The sequence below is a fragment of the Camelus ferus genome, chromosome 34 (genome assembly GCF_009834535.1).
Source record: "Camelus ferus isolate YT-003-E chromosome 34, BCGSAC_Cfer_1.0, whole genome shotgun sequence".
NCBI lineage: Eukaryota > Metazoa > Chordata > Mammalia > Artiodactyla > Camelidae > Camelus > Camelus ferus.
In genome coordinates, this window is record NC_045729.1 from 8,372,300 (window position 1) to 8,396,347 (window position 24,048).

Here is a 24,048-nt window from a genome sequence, read left to right on the forward strand (position 1 = left end):
TCTATACATACTTAGTGCATATTCTTCTCTAAAGGGGATTCATTATGTAAAAGAAAAAAATAAAATTCTATCATTAATTTGCAAGTAAATGAGAATTAATGGCACAGAGCCACTTACTATCCCATGAAGAAATGTGGTAAAGCGATCAAAATACTTCCAAGTCCCATAATAAAGCAACCAGTTCCAATTAGCTTCGGTCTGTGTAGTTTGGCTCCAAAGTAACTCACAAAGACAATCACAAACAAATTTCCTAGAAAGAGAACAACATTATTTGGATGTGATTCCTCATAGTAAACAGTGCCTGAGTCCAGTTTTGTGTCCAGTAGATGGAAGGCCCCAGAATGGATACAAATAGAGCACAAGACATGGTACTTTCTGTCAAAGATCAGGTAATTTAATTAAGATGAAACTCACTTATATTAAGCCATTCACTATAAAGTTGTACAGTAGTAATAATAAGTAGGATTGGCTTTAGATAAGAAAGAAAGCTCTTCAATTACTTGGCAGTATTAGCAAAGCAAAATTCTATTGAAGAATTTGAAGTTGAGTGGGTTGTACTGGAATGGAGAAAAATGGACAAAGTCCTGACCTGAGGGAAAGGTATTTATTCATGCATTTTGAATTCACTCGTAGCATTCTTTAAATTCATAATAAGTACCTGCCATGGTGTTAGAAGTCAGAAATTTTTAAAAAGAATAAACCATGCATGGTATCAGCCCTAGAAGAAACTGCAGACCAGTGACAAAAATAAATGGATAGATAAAGGTGCTTTTAGACCACAGAAAAGGAAAGCTGCAAATTAATTAGTGGTTTCAGGAAAGTTTCCTGGGGGTAGGTCACTTGAAATTTAATGTTTATAAGTTATTTCCATTAAAAAGAAGAAGACGAGCATTCTAAGTGAAAGGAGTCACTACCAATTCTAATCCATCTGGAGCTACAGGTATAATAATGAACAGACAACAGCCAAGAATTACGGAACATTTGATGGAGAAAAGTAACATGAAATAGAAGCACCAAACTGAACCGGCAGATAAAGCAACTTACCATGAAGAAACAGTTAAATAAGGAAACTAGAAAGAGAAGAAACTGAAAAAAATCCAGTTGGTATCTCTAGAGGTACAAAGGTATGTTGCATCTGTAAATAAGAACTGGCAGATTAAAAATAAGAAGAGAACAATAAAGTATTGTTGTCAATTAAAAATACTGTAGACAAATGTACATTTGGGACCTGATACAATAAGATGGAAGATGGCATCAGAGAAGATGGATGGAATTTAAAGAAAAAAATGTAGACATTTAAAAAGGAAAACTTAAAGAAAAAAATGGCCAGAAAATATAATATTTATCTTATATATATTTCAGAAGAAATTAGAGGGGAAGAAACAAATTTAAATATATAAAATAATTTCCTGAGCTAAAGGAAGGCTTAAGGCTTCAGAAGAAAATTTCTACATTTCTCCAGCATAAATAATTGAAAAGAGAGAGTCCTAGATACATGCTGGTAAAATTTCTGAAATTCGGGCATAAAGAGGGGGTAACTATTTGTGCATGACAATAATACTAGTTATGATTTCTTGCATGTAATATGGGATGTTATGACACAGTAGATGTTTTACACATTCTAAGAAAAAAGATTTTGAACTGTTCATTTCATATTCAGTCAAATTATCACTTGACTATGGTAGTAAAGTAAATACATTCGCCAACAAGCAAGAGCTCAGAAAAATGTCGTATGTTCAATTATTTCTGGAAAAAACTAACTAATTGAAGACATACTCCAGGAAAACTAAAGATGAGACTTGAAATAATAAGGTTCAAGAAGTAGTGGTGAGAAAGAAATTAGTAAAACTTACAACCGTGTCAAATAATTGCTGTGAAATAGAAAGTTTAACAAACATAATAAGAGTCAACTCCTCAATAAAAAAGAGATATACAGTGAATTAGAGTTTAAAGCTTACAACAATCTAAAACTAAAGTTCTAGATGGTTCTATTAAACCTGGGAGGTGGAATCATAAAGGATATGCTTGGTACAATAGCCTGTGAATCACAAAAAGCTAGAATTCATAACAAAAAGATAGATAAGTCCTCCTTCATATAATTATTTTGTAAATAATCAATAGCCAAGTATATTTCAAATAAAGTTAAGAAATAAAGAGCAAACTTGTAAAAAAAAATGCATGATTTATACAATAGACATAATTTTTGAGTCCTTTCAAATTGTTAAAATGTGGGGGAATTCTAAAATGAGCAGAAGTAATTAGCTACCAGTTCATAAAGTAAGAGAAAAGAATGTTCAATAATTATATAAAACCTCACTATTATTGGAGCAATCTAAACTAAATTGATGGCAACAAAGCAATATAATTAATGTTGTAAGAAAAAAAAAACTTTTAACTCTAAATTTTGTATCCAGTTTAACAGTAGAATCTAACAAAGATTGCTTCAAAATGGTTTCTCCCTTCTCAAATCATCAGAATCATAAACCTCTCTCCAACCTTTTTCTTTGCACCTTTTTCTTTTCACGGCATCTAAAGAGAGGGAAGATTAAGCCCTGTAAAGTATCAGTTTGCAGGAAATGAGTCTGTTTTTCAGCCTTATACTTTTGACATTCTGGGCTAGATAATTCTTTGTTTTGGAGGCTGTCCTGTGCATTGTGGGATGTTTTAAGATATCCCTGACTCCTACCACTAGAAGCCAGCAGAACCTCTGACCCTCAGTTATGATAACCAAAAATGTCTCCATATATTGCCAAATTGCCCCTGGGGGGCAAATTCACCCTTGGTTAAGAATCAGTTGTGTAGAGCGTGTATGAAGAGTTTTTACCTCTGCAAATCTGGTTACTAAGTAATAATAAAAGTAGAAATAAAACTTACCAATTTCAAAGCTTCCATCAATTAAGCCAACAGTAGAAGATGATATGTCAAACCTCCTTTCTATTTGAGTGATGGAGCTTTTCATAAGGACCGCATTTAGTGCCTTAGAAATAAAGCTGAGGCACAGGGCTCCCAAGAACATCTAAGAAAAAACAGAAGGAACGGGGTAAATGATTACTCAAAGGACTACATAATGTTGATATGTGCCCAGAATTAAAATAGCTTTTCTTCTTTACTTAATATTATTTTTTATCATAAAAAGCATACCTACCTTTTCTCTATTCCAATTGGTACTTCTTAGTCCTCTTAACAGTGACATCACTATACCGATAAAGTATCATTTTCTAACTTGGTTACGGCATCACATTATTAAAGCAGGACAAAGTTGTTAGCTGATTTCTAAGAAGCTAGTTAATGATCTGAGGTGGCCATGATGACAAGCTATTATTTATCACCAAGTAAATAGCAGAGGTGAACTGTGATAGGAGTGGCTAGACATTCTCAAAGGAAGCACTTCCAAGAAGTCAGCTGAAAAATGGAAATTTTTTCATTTATAAAACCTCACTAGAAAAAGAAAGTAAAGAAACAATCCCCTTTAAAATAGCACCCAAAGTAATAAAATATCTGGGAATAAATCTAACCAAGGAGGTGAAAGAATTATACACAGAAAACTATAAACCATTGATGAAGGAAATTAAAGAAGACTTTAAAAAATGGAAAGATATACCATGCTCTTGGATTGGAAGAATCAATATTGTTAAAATGGTCACACTGCCCAAGGCGATCTACAGATTTAATGCAATCCCTATCCAATTACCTAGGACATATTTCGCAGAACTAGAAAAAATCATAATAAAATTCATATGGAACCATCAAAGACCTAGAATTGCCAAAGCATTACTGAAGAGAAAGAAAGAGGCTGGAGGAATAACTCTCCCAGACTTCAGACAATACTATAGAGCTACAGTCATCAAGATAGCATGGTATTGGTACCAAAACAGACATATAGACCAATGGAACAGAATAGAGAGCCCAGAAATGAACCCACAAACTTTTGGTCAACTCATCTTTGACAAAGGAGGCAAGAATATACATTGGAATAAAGACAGTCTCTTCAGCAAATGGTGTTGGGAAAACTGGACAGCAGCATGTAAAACAATGAAGCTAGAACACTCCCTTACACCATATACAAAAATCAACTCAAAATGGATTAAAGACTTAAACATAAGACAAGATACAATAAACCTCCTAGAGGAAAACATAGGCAAAACATTATCTGACATACATCTCAAAAATTTTCTCCTAGAAGAAATAAAAGCAAGAATAAACAAATGGGACCTAATGAAACTTACAAGCTTCTGCACAGCAAAGGAAACCAGAAGTAAAACAAGAAGAAAACCTATGGAATGGGAGAAAATTTTTGCAAGTGAAACTGACAAAGGCTTGATCTCCAGAATATATAAGCAGCTCATACGACTCAATAAGAAAAAAATAAACAACCCAATCCAAAAATGGGCAGAAGACCTAAACAAGCAATTCTCCAAGGAAGACATACAAATGATCAAAAAGCACATGAAAAAATGCTCAATATCACTAATTATCAGAGAAATGCAAATCAAAACTACAATGAGGTATCACCTCACACCAGTCAGAATGGCCGTCATTCAAAAATCCACAAATGACAAATGCTGGAGAGGCTGTGGAGAAAGGGGAACCCTCCTACACTGCTGGTGGGAATGCAGTTTGGTGCAGCCACTGTGGAAAACAGTGTGGAGATTCCTCAAAAGACTAGGAATAGACTTACCATATGACCCAGGAATCCCACTCCTGGGCTTGTATCCAGAAGGAAATCTACTTCAGGATGACACCTGCACCCCAGTGTTCATAGCGGCACTATTTACAATAGCCAAAACATGGAAACAGCCTAAATGTCCATCAACAGGTGACTGGATAAAGAAGAGGTGGTATATTTATACAATGGAATACTACTCAGCCATAAAAACCGACAACATAATGCCATTTGCAGCAACATGGATGCTCCTGGAGAATGTCATTCTAAGTGAAGTAAGCCAGAAAGAGAAAGAAAAATACCATATGAGATCGCTCATATGTGGAATCTAAAAAACAAAAACAAAAACAAACAAACAAACAAAAACAAAGCTTAAATAAAGGACAGAAATAGACTCACAGACAGAGAATACAGACTTGTGGTTACCAGGGGGGTGGAGGGTGGGAAGGGATAGACTGGGATTTCAAAATTGTAGAATAGACTACACTGTATAGCACAGGGAAATATACACAAAATGTTATGATAACTCACAGAGAAAAAAATGTGACAATGAGTGTGTATATGTCCATGAATAAATGAAAAATTGTGCTGAACACTGGAATTTGACACAACATTGTAAAATGATTATAAATCAATAAAAAATGTTAAAAAAAAATGCTTTGCTGAAACCCTTCAGGGAGTTTGGGGTTTTGGGGGGTAGGGGGCACAGCATGAGCCACCTATGCTCCTTGCTGGGCTATGCAATAAACCTTTCTCTGCTCCAAAAAAAAAAAAAAAAACCTCACTAATATTGGAGAAAAATAAATTAAAGTGAACACAACAAAGCAATATAGTCAGTGTTCAAAAAAAAAAAAAAGACTTTTAACTCCAGTGGTTATAGATGTTTTATATTCAATTTGATTTTGACAAAATTTATTGATTCATCTTTCTTACAGTCTACATTTATATCCATAAGTAAATTCCTTTTATATCTAGTATTAAAATATTATCCTGTTATGACCTGCATGTTTGTATCTCCACCAGATTCATATGTTGAAATTCTAATCCCCAAAGTGACAACATTTGGAGATGGGTCCTTTCAGTGGTATAGATTTCCCTCATTATCTGAAAGCAGAGCATCCCTCTGAAATTTTCATAAGCCAAAATGCAATTACCTTAGGACATATCTTGCTAACAAATGCACAAAATAAATTGAGACAAAGGCACAGATGCTCACAGACACAGTTCAAGTCTATGGCAGCCTGACACTGAGATGCTGAGTGTAGTTCGCAGGGACAGAGCTTGGCGGTGTCTCTGTCATTGCCGGAAGTGCCCATTGCCCCTCTAACGGCTCGCTGCAAAACAAATGCTAAATGCTATTTTTACTTTTTTGCCCTTTCTTGTAAAAGCAAAAACTCTCTTTGGATTTCTTTCAGTCAGCAGAAAACAGGTACCAATGCAGGTCCTTGGTAAAAGTGAATGGTGTAAAGCAAACCTATAATCAGGCCATGAGGATGGAGCCCTCATGATTGGATTAATATTTCTCCCTCGGCCATATGAAGACACAGCAAGAAGACAGCCATCTGAGAATGAGGAAGAGGGTTCTCACCAGAACCCAACCATGCTGGTACCTTGATCTCAGACTTCCAGCCCCCAGAATGGGGAGAAATAAATTTTGTAAATCCCTTAGTCTCTGGTGTTCTGTTGTAGCAGCCCAAGCTGACTAGCACAAGCCTTTCTCATCACCTTCTACTCTACCAGTGGTAGCCACCATCGTGTCTAGAGTGGATCATTGCATTAGCCTCCTAATAGATCTCTGCTTCTGCTCTTGTCCACTTATGGTCTCTTCTCAACACATTAGGTGGAAAAATCCTTTCAAGATGAAAAGTAGATCATGCCCCCATTCCCTGTTTTTCCATCCAATCATAGTAATACCTAGTCTTCCCAATGTCCTCGAAGGCCCCAAATGATCTCTTCTCCCCCTCTAAGCATGGCCTCCCAACAGGTGCCACGTTTTACCTTGCAAATCTCATCTTCTGTAACTCTAGTCCTTGCTCATTCCCCTACAGCTACAGTAGACTTCTTGCTGTACCTTGAGCAATCCATGTTTATTATATTGCCTCAGACTCTCCATTTTTGCTTTTTCTTTCTTCAGGGAACGTTCCTATCCGGAGTCACACTCCTATCACTCACTTCCTCACATCTTTGAGGTTCTTGCTCAGTGTAACTTTCACAGTGAGACTTTCCTGGACAAACTTATTTAAAATTACACCATTTCTCCCCTCACATTACATTTTAATTCTTTACTTGTTTAATGTATATTGCCCTCAATTAAATATGAACTTCATCAGGGCAGGGTTTTTTTTGGTCTGCTTTGTTTAGTGCTAAATTCTCAGTGCTTAGAAAAATGCTTGCAACACAGTTGCTCAAAAAGTATTCGTCAAACTTTTGTCTAACTAGAATCTACTGTGTGTTTTACATGAGGCCATGCTTGAAGAAAAGAGAAAAAGGGCCCAATATAGATCCTCCATAGCAGGCAAAATTTCTTCCTACTTAGAGAACTTTTTTTTAGATTGAGTTATAGTTAGTTTACAATGTTGCACCAGTTTCTGGTGTACAGCACAATTCTTCAGTCATACATGAATATACATATATTTATTTTCACATTCTTTTTCACTGTGAGCTACTACAAGATATTGAATATATTTCCCTGTGCTATACAATATAAACTTGTTTATCTATTTTATATATACCAGTCAGTATCTGCAAATATCAAACCCCCAGTTTATCCCTTCCCACCCCATTCCCCACTGGCAACCACAAGTCTGTATTCTATGTCTGTGAGTCTGTTTCTGTTTTATATATAAGTTCATTTGTCTTTTTTTTTTTTTAAAGATTCCATATATGAGTGATGTCATATGGTATTTTTCTTTCTCTTTCTGGCTTACTTCACTTAGAATTACATTCTCCAGCAGTGACATCCATGTTGCTGAACGTGGCATTATGTTATCATTTTTTATGGCTGAGTAGTATTCCATTGTATAAATACACCACATCTTCTTTACCCAGTCATCTGTTGATGGACATTTAGGTTATTTCCATGTCTTGGCTATTGTAAATAGTGCTGCTATGAATATTGGGGTGCAGGTATCTTTTTGAATTAGGGTTCCTTCTGGATATACACCCAGGAGTGGAATTGCTGGGTCATATGGTAAGTCTATTTTTAGTCTTTTGAGGAATCTCCATACTGTTTTCCACAATGGCTGAACCAAACTGCATTCCCAAAATTGCAGGAGGGTTCCCTTTTCTCCACACCCTCTCTTTTGATCATCATAAAATGTCCTTCTTTATCTTCCTTTATGGCCTTTGTTTTAAAGTCTATTTTGTCTGAAATTAGTATTGCTACTCCTGCTTTCTTGTCATTTCCATTTGCATGGAATATCTTTTTCCATCCTCTCACTCTCAATCTATATGTGTTCTTCTCACTAAAGAGGGTCTCTTGTATGCAGCGTATTGTAGATTCTTGTTTTATTATCCAGTCTGCCACTCTGTGTCTTTTGATTGGAGCATTTAGTCCATTGACATTTGTAGCAATTATTGATAGATGTTTGTTTATTGCCATTTTGAACTTAGTTTTGCAATTGACTTTGTATTTCCTCTTTGTTCCTTTCTTTTTTGTGGTTTGATAATTTTCCTTTGTGTTATCTTGGTTTCTTTTTAGTTTTTGTGACTCTATTGTAAGTTTTTGGCTTGTGGTTACCCTGTTTTGTACATATATTAATACATTACTATATCTGTTTGTTTTAAACAGGTAGTAATATAAGCTCAAACCCATCCTACTGAGAACAAAAAAAAAAAAAAAAAAAGAAGAAGAAAAAAGAAGAAGAAGAAGAAAGAAAAGAAGAGAAAAGAAAAAAAGAGAAAACAATCTGTATTTTCTTGCTCCCCTCTCCCATCCTTAATGATTTAGATGTCCTCTTACAATTTCATGTTTATTTTGTTGTAATTCATGGTAGTTATTATCTTTCCAATTATGGCTTTCTCCTTTCTGTAGCATCCTGCTTCTTTTCTATTTAGAGAGGACCTTTCAGTATTTCTTTTAGCATACGTTTAGTGTTGCTAAATTCTTTTAGTTTTTGCCTGTCTGTAAAGTTCTTTATCTCTTTTCTATTCCAAAGGACATCCTTGCTGGATAAAGTATCCTAGGTCGCATCTTTTTTTCACTCAGGACTTTGAATATATCTTGCCATTCCCTTCTGGCCTATAGAGTTTGTATAGAGAAATCGCCTGAAAGCCTTATGGGGGTTCCCTTGTAACTCACTCTCTTTGTTTTTCTCTTGCTGCCTTTAGAATCATTTCTTTATCCTTAACCCTGGCCATCCTGATTATAATATATCTTGGTGTGGGTCTGTTTGGGTTCTTCTTGTTTGGGCCCCTCTGTGCTTCCTGTACTTGGATATCTGATTCCTTCTTTAGGTTTGGGAAGTTTTCAGTCATGATTTCTTCCAATATCTTTTCAATCAACTTAGCTCTTTCTTCTCTTTCTGGGACCCCTGTTATGCATAGGTTGGCATGCTTATATTATCCCATAGGTCCCTTATATTGTTTTCATTGGTTTTTATTTGTTTGCCTTTCAGCTGTTTTGATTGGGTGATTTCTGTTGCCCTGTCTTCTAAGTCACTTATTCGTTCCTCTGCATTATCCAGCCTGCTTTGTACAGCCTTTAGATCAGCTCTCATCTCAGCAAACGAGTTTTTCAGTTTTAATTGGCTCCTCTTTATAGTTTCAATTTCCTTTTTGACATATTCTCTGTCTCTATACACAATCCCTTTTAGTTCCTTCATTACTCCGATCATTTCTTTTTTGAAATTATGATCTAGTAGACTATCAAGGTCTATTTCATTGATTTTTCTTTCAGGGGATTTTTCTTGTTCTTTTAATTGGGAGTAGTTCCTCTCCTTCATTTTACTTTTATCTCTCTGGCACTATGGTTTATGGAATATTGGTTATCTTCTGTGGTCCTTAAGGGGTTTATTTATCTATTTTTTTACATAAAGTGGATGCAGAAATAAAACTTAAAAGAAATTTAAAAGAAGAAAAAAGATTTGAAAACAGAGTATAATCAATAACAGAAGAACAAAACAGAGAGAAATAAAAAATCAAATTGAGAGAAATTTAAAGAAAATAAAAGAAGAAAAAAAGATTTGAAAACAGTATAATTGATAACCAAAACATACAAAGAGAAATAAAAATGAAATTGAGGCAAATTTTTAAAAATAATAACAATATTTTAAAAGAAAAAATTTTAAGAGATTAAAATATAGAAACAAAAATTTAAAAAAAGTAAAATTTTAAAAAGAAAAAGAAAAAAGAAAAGAAGTGTGTTCCCATGGAGACTGTGCGCTCTTAATAATTTTGTCAAGAGGTCCTTCTTAAGTATGGGTGGTTGTCAAGTCTTCCCTACCTTTTGCCTGTCATCCCTTTGGTTGGGGATGTGGCCGGGGTTCTGGTTTGCAGAGTCTCCCCTAGCCATTAGGCGTGGCCTCCCTTTTGTTCTGTGGTTGTCACTGCTCCTACCCTTGCCCTGCTGCTCGAACACCACTCACTGGTTCCAGTGGCCCTCCTTGGGTCACGCACCTGGTCTGTGCTGCTCCCTGTGCCGGTAGACACGCAGGTCACACCCCTTCTCGGCAGCTGAGCTCGGGCACCCACTCAGCATAGGTACGCACACACGCCACGCCCCCCCCCCCACGCCGCGCTCTGCGTGGTGCGCAGGCGGGTCACGCCCCCCTCCACACTGTTCCAGCGCCATGCTCTGCATGGGAGGCGGGGGTCGCAGCTCTTCCGAAAGCCATTGTCCGTAGCCGCACTAGTGCAAGGTAAGCAGGCGGCTCACGCCCCCTCCCAACACTGCGTCTAGGCACCGGGCTCCTGCAGGGTATCTGGGCGGGTCACTCCCGCGGACAGTGCGGCTGCCTGCACCGCATCAGGTCCTAGCTCCCTGTCAGGCGGGTTGGGGGAAAGCGGCCGCTCCAGCCCTCGCCCCTGCTCTGTGCTAGAACTCCGCTGTTTGTTCGTTTGCCTTAGAGGCGCGAGTTCTCAGAGGCACAGGGGCAGAACATTCCTGTCTGCCTCGGGCTGTGAACAAGTCTCAGTGCCGCCCAGGAGGTTGCGGCCCCCAGGTGCGGATTCAGGTCTCGGCCCCGCCCCCGCCGGGGGCTGCGCCCAGGAGGAGATGGCGGCTGTGGCGCCAGTAATGGCGCCGGGGGTCTGAGGAGACAAAGGCTTACGGCGCCCCTCCCCCCAGGGCACACCGGCCGTGTTGCTTTGCTTTTATTTTCTCGTATTTTATGGAGGACCCAGGTTGCTCTGCTCCGTATCCCCTCCCAGCCACGGCGCGCAGCCCCCTGCAGTCCCCCGGGGCAGACTCAGGGCAGCTGACCCGTCCTCCGCCCTGCTTGGGCGGCCTGTCCTGTCCCCCAGTTGCCAGGCTTGGTTTCGCGGGGATCCTCTGTGCCGGTTTATCTTAGCTCTGTCGGTCAAGGGCTGCTCCTTACAGATCCGAGCCTCAGAGGCTCCCCCTCTGTCCTGCTGGCCTCCCCGTTGGAGAAGGGAGCCCCAGCGAAGGAGCGCCAGTCCTCCTCTGCCGCTCCCCCCTCGCGGGACCCGTCCCGCACTGTTTTCCTTGTTCTTCTCTCTTTTTTCCTTTTCTCCTACCAGATTGGTGGTGTATTTTGTTTTTTGAAGAAGGCGATGTTCTGTCAAAGTTAAGCAGGTGCTCTGGTTGGCTGGGTGGGTCCGTGGATGTGAGTCTTGGTGTATTTGTGGGAGAGGGTGAGCTCCGAGGGTCCTTCCACTCCGCCATCCTCGCCCTTCCCTGAGAACTTTCAGTGAAGTTGAGAGGACTTGTGAAAAAAAGTGTAAAATGATATGACTTATTAGAGATAATTAAGAATTCTTATATAAGATAAAGGAAGTCGTCTAAGAATGAAACACAAAAGGTGGAAGAAAGTCAAAATTAGTTTTACTAAAGTGGTGAAGTGAAGAACAAGACTCTTAGGAAGATATCATCCAATAGAGATAGAAATTATGAAGATTTTCTTCAAGGAGAGTCAGTTTTGAAACCTTGTAGAATCATACAGACTTTGCATCATAGAACAGAAATAAAATCATTTCAGGTTCTAAACATTTAAAAATTACATTGTTGACACCAAAAATGAAGAAATGTTGGTGGTCCTGTGGTATCAGCAAGATGACAGGCTAGGAAGATCTTGACCTTCTTTCCCCCGTGAAAACATGGATTTAACAACAAAAAACTGAACAGATGTTTCTGTGAGAAATCTAGAAACCAGTTAAAGCATTCCTGCGTCATAGGCAGTGCAAAGCCAACGACACGGAAGCCCAGGAGGAAAATCTGTGACACTCTCCACAATCTTTCCAGAGCCTTCTCCAACCAAGCATGGTTGATATAATTGGGGGTATAAAAGAAAAACAAACTCCTATCTTCTCCCTGGGGAGATGAAGCGAAGAACTTATGTCCAGCATTCTGACTTTTGGGGGGCTGCCTGAGGGACTCGTCTGTAATCCAAGGGCTGACAAGAGTGGGTGGTCAGATTAAGAGTCTCAGAACAGACAATAAACTATGCAGTGGCAGCTGCAGTACCACAGATAAACACTAGATGGGAGGCCAATGTTGTGATTTACTGTGGCATCAGTGGGAGGCCATAGTATCTCAAGACACCGGAGAGAACGCCAGAGTTGAAACCAGCAAACCTCTTCAAATAGCTCAGGGGACATAAACCCAGAAAGAGCTTGAGAGGGCTCCAGAATCTCTAGCCTGGCTGGGTAGAGAAAATCATCCCTGTACAAAACCAAACCACAAAGTCTGAGTTAGCTGATCTTTCAAATGCCAACATTCCAACAAAAAATAACAAGGCATGTAAAGAAATAAGGTACCAAGACATATTTAAAGGAATACGTTAAAATCTCCAGAAACTGACCCTAAAGTCATGGATGGATTTTTTTAATTTGTTGAGTTTGTTGCCTCCAATTAAGAGTGGTAAATTGAAGGAGGGTTGGGAGTAATAGCTCAGTGGTAGAGCTCATGCTTAGCAGGCACGAGGTCCTGGGTTCAATCCCCAGTACCTCCACCAAAAAAAAAAAAGGATGTTTAATCAAAATTATAGCTGCTGCAGAAGCTCCAGTTTCCTTGTCTCTGAATATTCAGTCTTTGTGAAGTCTGTCTGGGGTGGAAAGCAGCGATCATTAGCTGCAGGGTAAGTCAATAGTTAATCTTCTGTATGTGGGCACTCCTTGTCTCCGTGGGTATCACCAGCCACCTGAGACAGTTACACTCCGTATGTCTGAGCATCCATCCACACTCACTCCTCCTGCCCAGGGTAGATGCCTCTGTAGTTTACTGGTTGGACTAAGTGGGGGTATTTTGATCAGGGGAAATGTTAATCAAGGGAAGAGGCTTGTTGTCTCCGACTGAGTGATTGAAATATCCTATAGAACCGCCTCTCGGTTGTCTTTGGGAACCTGTCTCGATACTATAATCCAGTGGCTTTTGCCTTTAAAACACCCTTGGAGCCCCTTCCATGTTTTTCCAGGTTTCTTTTCCTCCTGCATTTGTCTTGGAATGTGATTTCTTTACCCTAATTCTCTCTACATCTTACTTTTTAGAAAAGTATCATGGTTTCTGATTTACAGAATGTATCTCTTTTTGTTTTCTAGGAGATGTATACGTTGCTTTTAATACGTTTAAAATCATTTATTAAAATTGGAAGGGGGAGGAGGTGATTTCAGCCTTATTATTCTCAGTCTACCACATTGAACTGAAAGTTTTCAAGTTCTGTCTTTCCTTCTTTAATAAATAAGTAGACAAAAATGTTATGAGGCTCTGTATCAAACTCAGATGCCTGACACATAATGAGTAAATGCTCAATAAATGTTTTTTAGTTGTTGAATAAATTATTATTCCCCAGTTTAGGCTATAAATCTGGTACAGAGCTAACATATAGTGAAACCTCTCATTTCTTAGTTTTCTCAGCTTTTGGATGGAGATAACTATAGTAAAATTGTTATGAAGATTAAAATAACATACATTAAATTTTTGCTGCATAGTAAGCTTTGATAGATGTCTGTTTTTATTACCACTGAGCTACTGTCATCTAGCTATTAAGTTCGTTCAGATAAAAATAGGACTCTGATCATTTAGCCAAACATTTGTTTTTTGTCAGGCACTGTTATAGCTGCTGCAGAATCGGTAATGAGCATACTGAGAATATGATTTATTGATTATTAAAGAAAAACCGAAGCAAACGCTTACCTAAATCCTGATCATCAAAGCACTAATTGGTGAAATCAAAGAGGAGGGAGTTTGAGAAAGTAACAAGGCACCCCGTTAAAGCATAACCAGGTATAAAACTTGTCCTATATTAGAGGAGCTTCCTGAAAATTCGGAGATAGGTTTTGTAATGTCCATGTCTTCAATCTTAAAGGGAAGATTAGCTCAAGAGAAAGACTCATTAAAATAAAAATTCTCACAATGTAACCTTAAGTTGGTTTTACAAAGAAGAAAAGGGTAACAGATGCAAACACAGTGACTACAATAGGATTCCTCCAGTGAGCTGGGAGTTTAGAAGGATAGGAAATTAGTTAATAAAGGTAGATTTATAAATGTGCTTTCTTTTCTCTATAACCCTGAGAAGTGGGTGTTTTCAACCATGCTGCTAATGTTGGACAAGTTCAGAGAAAGAATGATATGATGATTTTCCGAGAACATAAGAAACTAAATACTAATAAAGCTACACACTCCAATGAAAAATTGTAAAAGACCCACGCCATGAAGGTGGGGAATTTAAGACTGAGAGATTTCAAAACACAGAGTTAAATGTTCACAATCATCAGATTTTGAAGTACCCAAAACAGAAAGAAACAGCTAGCATTGAGATAAGAGCTGAAGTCTATTTACCTGCAGTCGTGGCAGGTCAGTGTTTTGTTTATCATGGCAAGAGTCTTGGAACTGAAGTCCGAAAACAGTTCCAGGTTTCCACACTGACACACCTTCAGCCATGATTAACTTAGTTAACTCATTTGAACCTCACTTTATTTACTCAGCAAACATTTATTGAGCAACTACAATATGGCAATTACTCTCCTAAGCCTTGTACTTTTCTGGTACAGAATAAGTAGGGAAGTAAAAACAAGACAAACTAGATGCCCTAAGAGAACTAATATTCTCCTAGGGCAATAAACAGTAAATAAATAATGCCAGTATAATCCAGTAATGAATACTATAATTGCTATAAATTTATAATTTTGTGAGTACACAGGAAAGAGTGATTAATTCTGCCAACACAGGTCAGAGTTTCTGTAGATGTGGTAACATCTGAACTAAGTCTTTTGGGGAATAACAGATGCAAACACAATGACCATAATTTCTCTTAGAAATTGAAGAATAAATAAACATTTAAAACAAACTGGGAAGCACTCAAAAAGAGTAATGAAAGAATATAGATCTTTTGAAAAACAAAAAGAGCATCTGTGGGTGGAACATAAGGACAGAAATATACCAACCATTGGGAGATCATTCTGCATTTTTAAATGGGACATAAAGAGATTAAATTTCAGAGGGATAATGCTGGCAGCCATAAGGAAGATGAATTTATGGCAAAAAAAAATAGTTAAGCAGATTTCAGGAAAAAAAAAGATGAGATGGGAAAGGGAAACAAAAGGTTACAGACACACTTGGGAGAAGTTTAAGAGGAGAACCAACAAATGTGGGAATAATGGAAAATGAATGTACTGATTTTGTTTTCTAGATTTCCAGTGTGTATAATTGTGTATAGTAATATGATTATTGGGGATGAGAAAAAGAGAAGTCTTGGGGTTAAAGACAATGAAATCATCTTTTCACAAATCAAATTTGAGATGACTAAAAAGTAAACATAAATCCAACAGACGCTGCTAAGTTTTGGTTCTCAAGAAAGAGTTTTTATCTGGATGTAGTTCTGAGATTTACTGGAAAATAGCTGTGCAATTGATCCATATTCAAGCTTATTCCATTAAAAAAAAAAAAAAAAACCTCCTTCTGCCCCACCGCATCCTCACTTTCCCATACCTCTCTCTCTTTGTCTTTTCTGGTAAAAACTGAGTTGTTTATATTTTCATGACCCAAATCTTACTTTTTGCACTATTCTTCTCAAGTGTCCTTAGCAGGTTTATGTTATTCTGGCTGTTCCAGATTTTTTGTTTCAACAGAGTTTTGTTTCGGACTCTTGTCTTTTTACTCTACATATTCGTTCTGGGAAAACTCGTCAATTGTCATTGTTTTTATTGCCACCTAAATGCTGATGATTGTCAAATCTGTATGTTGAGCCAAGCTTGCTTTTGCTGAGGTTCAGGCTGCTTTTCCAATGTGCCTATATTAGGGCTTCATTTTGGTTTTTACCTCCAGATCACATCCTCTTCTTTCTCCCTTTTCACCTCCCTTTTCCTGTGTCACCACCTGCTATCTGCTGCCCAGGCCAGCATCTGCTCCCTTATGTATCACATCCAATCAGTCACCCAAAGCTAAAAATTTAATCTTATAAACATCTCTTTTTTCAGTACGCTCCACTTTATAATTTCACCTCAAATGACCATCACTTTTAATCCTGACTACTACCATTTTGAACTGGCATCTCTTGCCTCATTGTTAACTCTTTTCACACCACAGCCAGGGTGATTTTTAAATATTTATAACCATTTCCACTTCCAACATAGCTGAATAAGCTCCCATGGACTGATCCTGCAGCAAATAATGATAAAGTGTGAGGGGAAAACAAAAAACATCTAAAAGCATAGGAGAGCAAACAAAAGTCATCAGATTGTGGACAGGAGTTGACACTTAAAAGAAGGAAATGCCTGAGTTTAGTTTGTCACTCTCATGGCTTTAAGGTGAGGCCACAGTTAGCATTATTCAGAAAAGCGAAAACACTTTTTAAAAACCCACAGTCCTTTTGCCTGAAGAATGAGAAAGAAGAGTTTAGGTTAACCGCTGCTACCTAAAAGGGAAGAATCTCATAAGGAAGACATCTAGAGAAGGGGCTCCAGATTCTGTGTATAAACTGCCCAAATCTTTGACCTGTGAGCCATGCATGAACAGGGCACCTCAGGTTAGCCCAGCTAAGGATAAAGTAATTGAAATGAGATTTGAACTCCTGCTTAAGGGAGCTTGCAGTTTGAGGTCAACACACTTAATTGCCTTATAAAACAAGCAAAAAATATCAAAACCCTTTGGAAGAATGAAACAAAGTCCAAAATTACCACCATATTGAAGAGCCAGGAAAATGTGACCAGTTCTCAAGAAAAATAACAATCAGCCAACACCAACCTTTACATTACACTTAAGTTAGTGTTACTGGACAAGAATTTTAAAGCAACTAATCTAACCAGGCCTTTCAAGTAAAGGAAAACAATCTCATAATAAATGAAATAGAAAATTTTACCAAAAACTATAAAAATAAACTATAAGAATGAGAAAAATACAGTATCTGAAATAAATATGCATAATCAATATGCTAGTTTATGCCACATTTTCTGGATAGATGTGTGTACTTTCTTTGTAATCTATTATTTCCTATGACATAGATCTTAGCACATCTCTAAATTTGTCTAAACAGAAACTATCACTAGGCATTATAGCTTTTGAAACATGTTTAACAGCACAGATGAAGGTTTGCATCAGACATCCTACAGAGAACTTAATACCTTCCCGTCCACTAGGTATTTCTGTTTCCAATGAATACAGGAAGGGCATGCATATAAATCATGTTATTATATGGAAGCTAGTATCTGCTAGGACGTGTTCTGAGTACTCTACAAGTATTATTTCTAATGCTCACATAGTCTTTGCATGGCAAGTATTACTCTTCATTTTACAAGTAAGAATAATAACTTGTAGAGATTATTATTTAACTAAGGGAATTATTTAACCAAGTTATTTAAGGGAATAAAGCTAAAAGTGTAGCAGAACTGTGATTGGAACACAAGAATTTCGCACACGGAAAAGCAACATTTCTTGGAGTTAATATACTAGTCTACTTCTCCTTCATCTCTCTGTTGTTCTAACTCAGACCCTTGTTACCTCTCATTTGCTTTATTTGTAGTAGTCTGACTGCTTTCCTCCATTTGCAGCAATGGGAGTACTGCATGAGGTTTTATTTTTCCAGATTTAGTGAAACATGATTGACAAAATTGTATAAATTTAAGGTATACCACATTGTGATTGACATATACATATATTGTGATATGATTAGAACAATAAAGCTAGTTAACACCTTCATCACCTCACATAGTTACCTATTTTTTATTTTTGTAGTGAGAGCATTTAAGATGTACTCTCTTAGGAAAACTTCAAGTATGTAATATAGTATCATTAACCATTGTCATCATGCTGTACATTAGATACCCAGAACTTACGCATCCTTAACTGAAAGTTTATACCCTTTGACCAGCGTTACCCAATTTCCCCCACCCTCTGCCCCTAGCAGCCACTATTCTATGCTATTTCTGTGAATTCAGCTTTTTAATGTTTACCTCAGTGACACATCTGTAGTAAAGCTTTATTTACCCTCGTAGGAATTTGGTTTGTATCTCTTTTATACCTAGAGTAAATATATAATTGATCATATAAACTGGAATACTTTTTAGAGCAAATTGGGTGGTGAAAAATTAAGCTTAAACATTTTTTGAAATTGTATTGATCAATAACTTTTTTGTTACTATTCTATTTTTTCAAATAAAAATATATATCCAAGTAAATTGATGGAAACATTTAAAAAATTTTTCTTTTCATTGCTTACTTTAATATTTATATTATAAGAATTATGTGTACACAGTGTAATTATTCTTGATTGATTTTTTTATGTATACCAGTAGTATGTATATCTGCATATATCCATGTGCTTTAGTCAGTTTTTTATGAGTATTTGTCTCTAATGTTATGTCACTATGATTTTTCTGAAGGATATTTTTCAAATTATTTTTAAACATTTTAGTCTATTCATAAAATTATCTGAAATCATCAGAATTGCATTTCATGATTACTAAATTTGAAATTGTCAGCATTTTCAATTGACTCTTCTCTGCAGGTCATAATGTTTTTAATGAAGAAAATATTCTCTTAGTAAGCCCATAGCAAGTTGAGCTAAATGGAAATATTCTCAATTCCTTTTTAAAAATATTAACCTATGTACATTTTGTATTCTAAATATCACAGGTACTATCATTTTTGCCTCTCTTTAGAGTATCTTTGTTGTAAAGTATTTATATGAGGAAAAATAAGGTTTTCTTTTTTAACATTTGACAATTTTCAGTGCTGGAAAACTATAGGTATTTTCAGTTACATTTTATTCAGGTACAGAATATAAGTTTATCCAATTCAAATAGGACCTGTATTAAAATAATTTTTCCATATGTCAAGATATTTTAAAACACAGTTTTAGAATTACAAATTACATTTTATACATTATATAATCGCTAATCAATTAATTTGTTCAGCTCTTTTTTTACATTCTGTTTGCAAATTATGATTTCAATAATTGAAATATGCAAAAAGTGTTAAAAATGAAATTTTTTACCATTCATTGAATACTTTGATTAAAGAATTCAAATTTATTTTGAGGAAAGTGCAATGATAATTTATAGAATTGATTTATGAATATATCCAATATTATTGAAAAATACTTGTTTTTATAACCAAGATCAGCTTTTCTTCTTGAAACTTTTCAAAAAGTTTCGTTATGTTCAACATTATATTTCTGCTTCTGTATACACTACAGTGTGCCCACCACCAAAAAGTTAGTTTCCTTTTTTATGCATTTTGCCCTCCCTACACCTCTTTCCCTTTGATAACCACTACTCTGTTGTCTGTATCTACAGAGTTTGCTTTGGTTTGTTCATTTACTTTGTTTTTCAGTCAGTTTGTTTTTCATATGAGTGAAATTATATGGTATTTGTCTTTCTCCATCTGACATTTCACTGAGTATAAAACCCTCAAGGTCCATCTATGTTCTTGCAAGTAGCAAGGTTTCATCTTTTTATGGCTGAGTAGTATTCCATTGTATATGTAAACAACATCTTTATCTTTTCTTCTATCCATGGGCACTTGAGTTGTTTCCGTAACTTAGCCATTATAAATAATGCTGCAATGAACATAGGGGTGCATATATCTTTTTGAATCAGTGTTTTTATTTTCTTTGGATAAATACCCAGGAGTGGAATTGCTGGATCATATGGTAGGTAGTTCTATATTTAACTTTTTGAAGAACTTCCATCCTTTTTTCCATAGCATTATATTCCCACCAACAATGCACAAGGATTCCTTTTTCTGCAAATCCTCCCTAGCATTTGTTATTTGTTGCCTTTTTAATGATAGTCATTCTGAGAGGTGTGAGATGATATCTCACTGTGGTTTTGATTTGCATTTCCCAAATAATTAGTGATGTTGAATGTCTTTCAGTGTGCATGTTGACCATCTGTACGTCTTATTTGGGAAAATGTGTATTCAAGTCCTCTGCCCATTTTTTAATCAGGTTGGCTTTTGGTTTTTAAGTTCTACGAGTTCTTTACATATGCTGGACATTAACCTCTTCATCAGACATATGATTTGCAAATATCTTCTTCTATTCAGTAAGTTGTCTTTTCGTTTTGTTGATGGTGTCCTTTGCTTTGCAGAAGTTCTTTAATTTGATGTAGTACCATTTGTTTATTTTTTCTTTTGTTTCCCTTGCCTGAGGAGACATATCCAAAGAGTTATTGCTAAGGCCAATATCAAAGGGTGTATTGCCTGTCTTTTCTTCTAGGAGTTTTATGGTTTCAGTTCTTACATTTAAGTCCGATCCATTTTGAGTTGATCTATTTGTATGGTGTGAGATAGTGGTCTAGTGTTATTGCATGTGGCGGTCCAGTTTTCCAAAGTCATTTACTTAAGGGACTGTCTTTTTTTCATTGTATGATCTTTGTTCCTTGTCCATATATGTGTGGGTTTATTTCTGGGCTCTCAATTCCATTTCATTGATCTATGTGTCTGGTTTTTTTAAAATACTATACTGTTTTGATTAGTATAACTTCATAATATATTTTGAAATCAGGGAGTATTATACCTTAAGCTTTGTTCTTTTTTTCTCAGGATTGCTTTAGCTGTTTGAGGTCTTTTGTGGTTCCATACAGATTTTAGAATTTTTAGTTCCCTTTCGGTGAAAGACATCATTGGGATTTTGATAGGGGTTGCATTGAATCTGTAGATTGTTTTAAGTAATATGGACATTTTAACAATGTTAATTCTTCCACTCTATGGGCATGAAATATTTTTCCATTTCTTTGTGTCATCTTCAATTTCATTCAACAATGTTTTACAGTTTTCAAGTGTCCAAGTCTTTAGCCTCCTGGGTTAAATTTATTCCTAGATATTTCCTTCTTTTTTGTTGAAATTGTAAATGGGATTGTTTTCTCATTTCTCTTTTAACAAGCTCATTGTTAGCATATAGAAACACAACAGATTTTTGTGTATTGATTCATATCCTGCAGCCTTATTATATTTGTTTATTATTGCTAATAACATTTTGCGGGAGTCTTTAGGGTTTTCTCTATGTAAAATTATATCTTTCACAAATAGTGGCAGTTTTATTTCTTCCTTTTCAGTTTGGATCCCTTTTATTTCTTTTTTTGCCTAATTGCTCTGACTATGTCTCCCAATACTGTGTTGAACAAAGGTAGTAAAAGTGGACATTCTTGTCTTGTTCCTGGTCTTGGAGGAATAACTCTTTTTTTTTTTTTTTTTTTTTTTTACTACTGAGGATGATGTTTTCAGTAGGTAATGCGACAGCACAGGTTTTTGGTCACTCTAACCTGAGCTCCCTCTAGTATATTTGAAAATAAGCATTTTCCACCCTCCACCACCTCTGTCAGTGGTGTAGCCTGGTGCCTTCATTGTCACTGTTTGTGACTCTGTGGTTGTTGGTTCCTTACTGCTGCCAGAGACACCACCTGGGGCACTGGGATGGTGGGCGCTTCCACTGTTCCAGGATCTCCTGAGTCACAGGCTCCTCCACCGCAGAGGGAGGGAGAGAATGGGTGGCTGGGAAGCCAGGATGGCAGATGCCTCTGCTGTGTCTGGTACTGTTAGGTTCACGGTGCACCAACTGGGGTGAGCCAGAGTTGTGGGCACCTCCCCAACTGGAAGACGGGGTTGCAGGTCACTTTGCCATTGCTGCCCAGTTCTCTGTAGGTGCAGGCGCTGCTGTGGCTGGGAGGCTAGAGCTGTGTGCAATGCCTCCTCTGATGCTACCAGGTTCTCTGAGGCTCCAGACTCAGCAGAGCAGCCACGGATAGGGGTCTGGGATCACAGGGCCTGCCTCTGCTGTCCTCCCAATTCCATGTCCCCTGTGTGTTCCAACCCGTCCAACTTTGGCTGGACAGATGTGTGGAATTCTCTGGCATCCTGGTGTGTTGTCCAGAGTCAGCTTTGTTAGGTTGTGGATGTTTTACTGGTTGTAGAATAAAGGGGAGAGAAAAAGGGAGAATCTCATGCTACCATGATGCTGATGTCACCCACTAATTAGTCTTAATTTCAGAATATTTGTCACCTAAAATTACTGTGCTATTTGCTTTACTGAGATAAATTGATTGTCTTCTTCTCACCTTTAAATTGTACAATTGCTTAGAAGAATTCCTAGCTAGAACACTTTGTGACTGTCCTTTTTATTAGCTCTCAATTTTCATAAGGTTTAGTTTAATTTTGAATTAAGTTTAAGTACTATAGATTTAATATACTATTTCCAAACAAGATTGGAATACAATTTGCTGGTGTGTTTCAGAAAAAACTAGGTTTTAGATTCATTATATATTTTTTTACCTGGCTTTATTTCATATCTGGATTTCATATCTCATACTCTTTTCCCCTTCTTTCTTCTGATAACTTCTCACCCAGTGAACTGTTCTCAGCAAAAGTAGAAAACTAGCCATGGACTTGGTGTGCATGCGATGCAAGAAAAAAGAATGTACTTCGCAATCAGAAGGTCTAGATATAGTTCTCTCTCTCTCTTTTTTTTTTTTACTTACTAACCTAACAAAGATGAAAAGGTTACACAATTTACTGAACTTCAGTTTCCTAATCCACTAAAAGAAAATATGTAATAATTAACTTGCTTATTTTATAGGGTCACTGTAACATTCAAAGGAATGATACTTATGAGTTCATGAATGTATTTGTGAATGTCAGTGCATCAAAAATGTGTGGAATTTGGAAGGCCACTATTGATTTATCCTCTTTTTTTCTCTTTATTAATATAAGGCTTATTTCTGAAAGTTTGCTCCATTCACATTCTCCATTTAAATATATCATTCTTAGCACTAGTGGAAGAACAGGAAGAGTTTTCAGTGCCAAAGCCCTTCCCATGATCTCTGTAAGATATATCATAACTAAGTTAGAAACGTGTATTACAGAGTGAAAAAACTAAAAAGCACTTGTCTGATGCATAAATCGGGTAGTATACCCAGGCCAAATATTTAATTTTATTAAAAATCAAACATTATGCTTTAAAAACATATGTCTTTATCTTTGTAAATCTACATCTTTTTATTTAATTTTGCTTTATATAATTTTAATACACTGAGACAAACCACTTTTTAAATTTTTTGATATTTAATCTTTCTTCTTTTTTTCTATTATTTACTAATTACAGGCAATTATATTTCCCAAACTCACTTTGGATAGATAAACACCTTGTGGTTAATTCCTTTTGCATTTTTACTGAGTTTATCATATTTAGTTTCTGTGTATTTTGATGTATTTTTATTTGATTCATTTCAGCCAAATTTTATGAGTTCACTCTCATAATCCCTAGCTTTTGGTAATATCCTGGCTGTTACCTATGTTATTAGCCTTACTTGCTTGCAAATTTTAAAGTGCTTTATTAAAAAATGAACTTCTTCTGGCATAAATTTTCCTTAATTAATTATTTAAATATATATGAAAGCTGGAAGAAAAAAGATGATAAATAGATAATTTAGATATATACACATTCATATATGAGAAGTTAAGATATACAAACATTGAATTAAAATTTATAATAATTGAATAATATAATTGAATAATAGATTTCTTAAAAGGAGAAAGAAACAGGAGAGGAGAAATATTTAAAGGAACAATAAATGCAATTTTCCTAGTATTTAACAAAGATGAAAAAAACCTCAGATTGGTACTGCCCATAGAATATCCAACATGAAAGATAAAAAATCACTGTTTAACAGCAAGTGAGGTATAAAAATAAACAAAAATATTTTTGAAGTATTAAAGTAAAAGAACATAGACCCTAGAATTTTATATTTAACCAAATGGTTGTTTGACTATAAGGATA

The 24,048-nt window shown here is 36.5% G+C and overlaps 1 protein-coding gene across 1 annotated transcript in view; it reads right to left on the reverse strand.

The window, feature by feature from the left end:
- Positions 1–24,048, reverse strand: part of LOC102510618 (solute carrier organic anion transporter family member 1B1) — a 59,061-nt gene that overhangs the window by 26,372 nt on the left and 8,641 nt on the right. Inside the window, exons 3-4 of the mRNA XM_006184525.3 lie at positions 2,875–3,016; positions 118–250 (exon numbers count right to left, since the gene is read on the reverse strand). Coding sequence (XP_006184587.2) covers positions 118–250; positions 2,875–3,016 — 275 coding nt within the window. The remainder of the gene's footprint in view (positions 1–117; positions 251–2,874; positions 3,017–24,048) is intronic.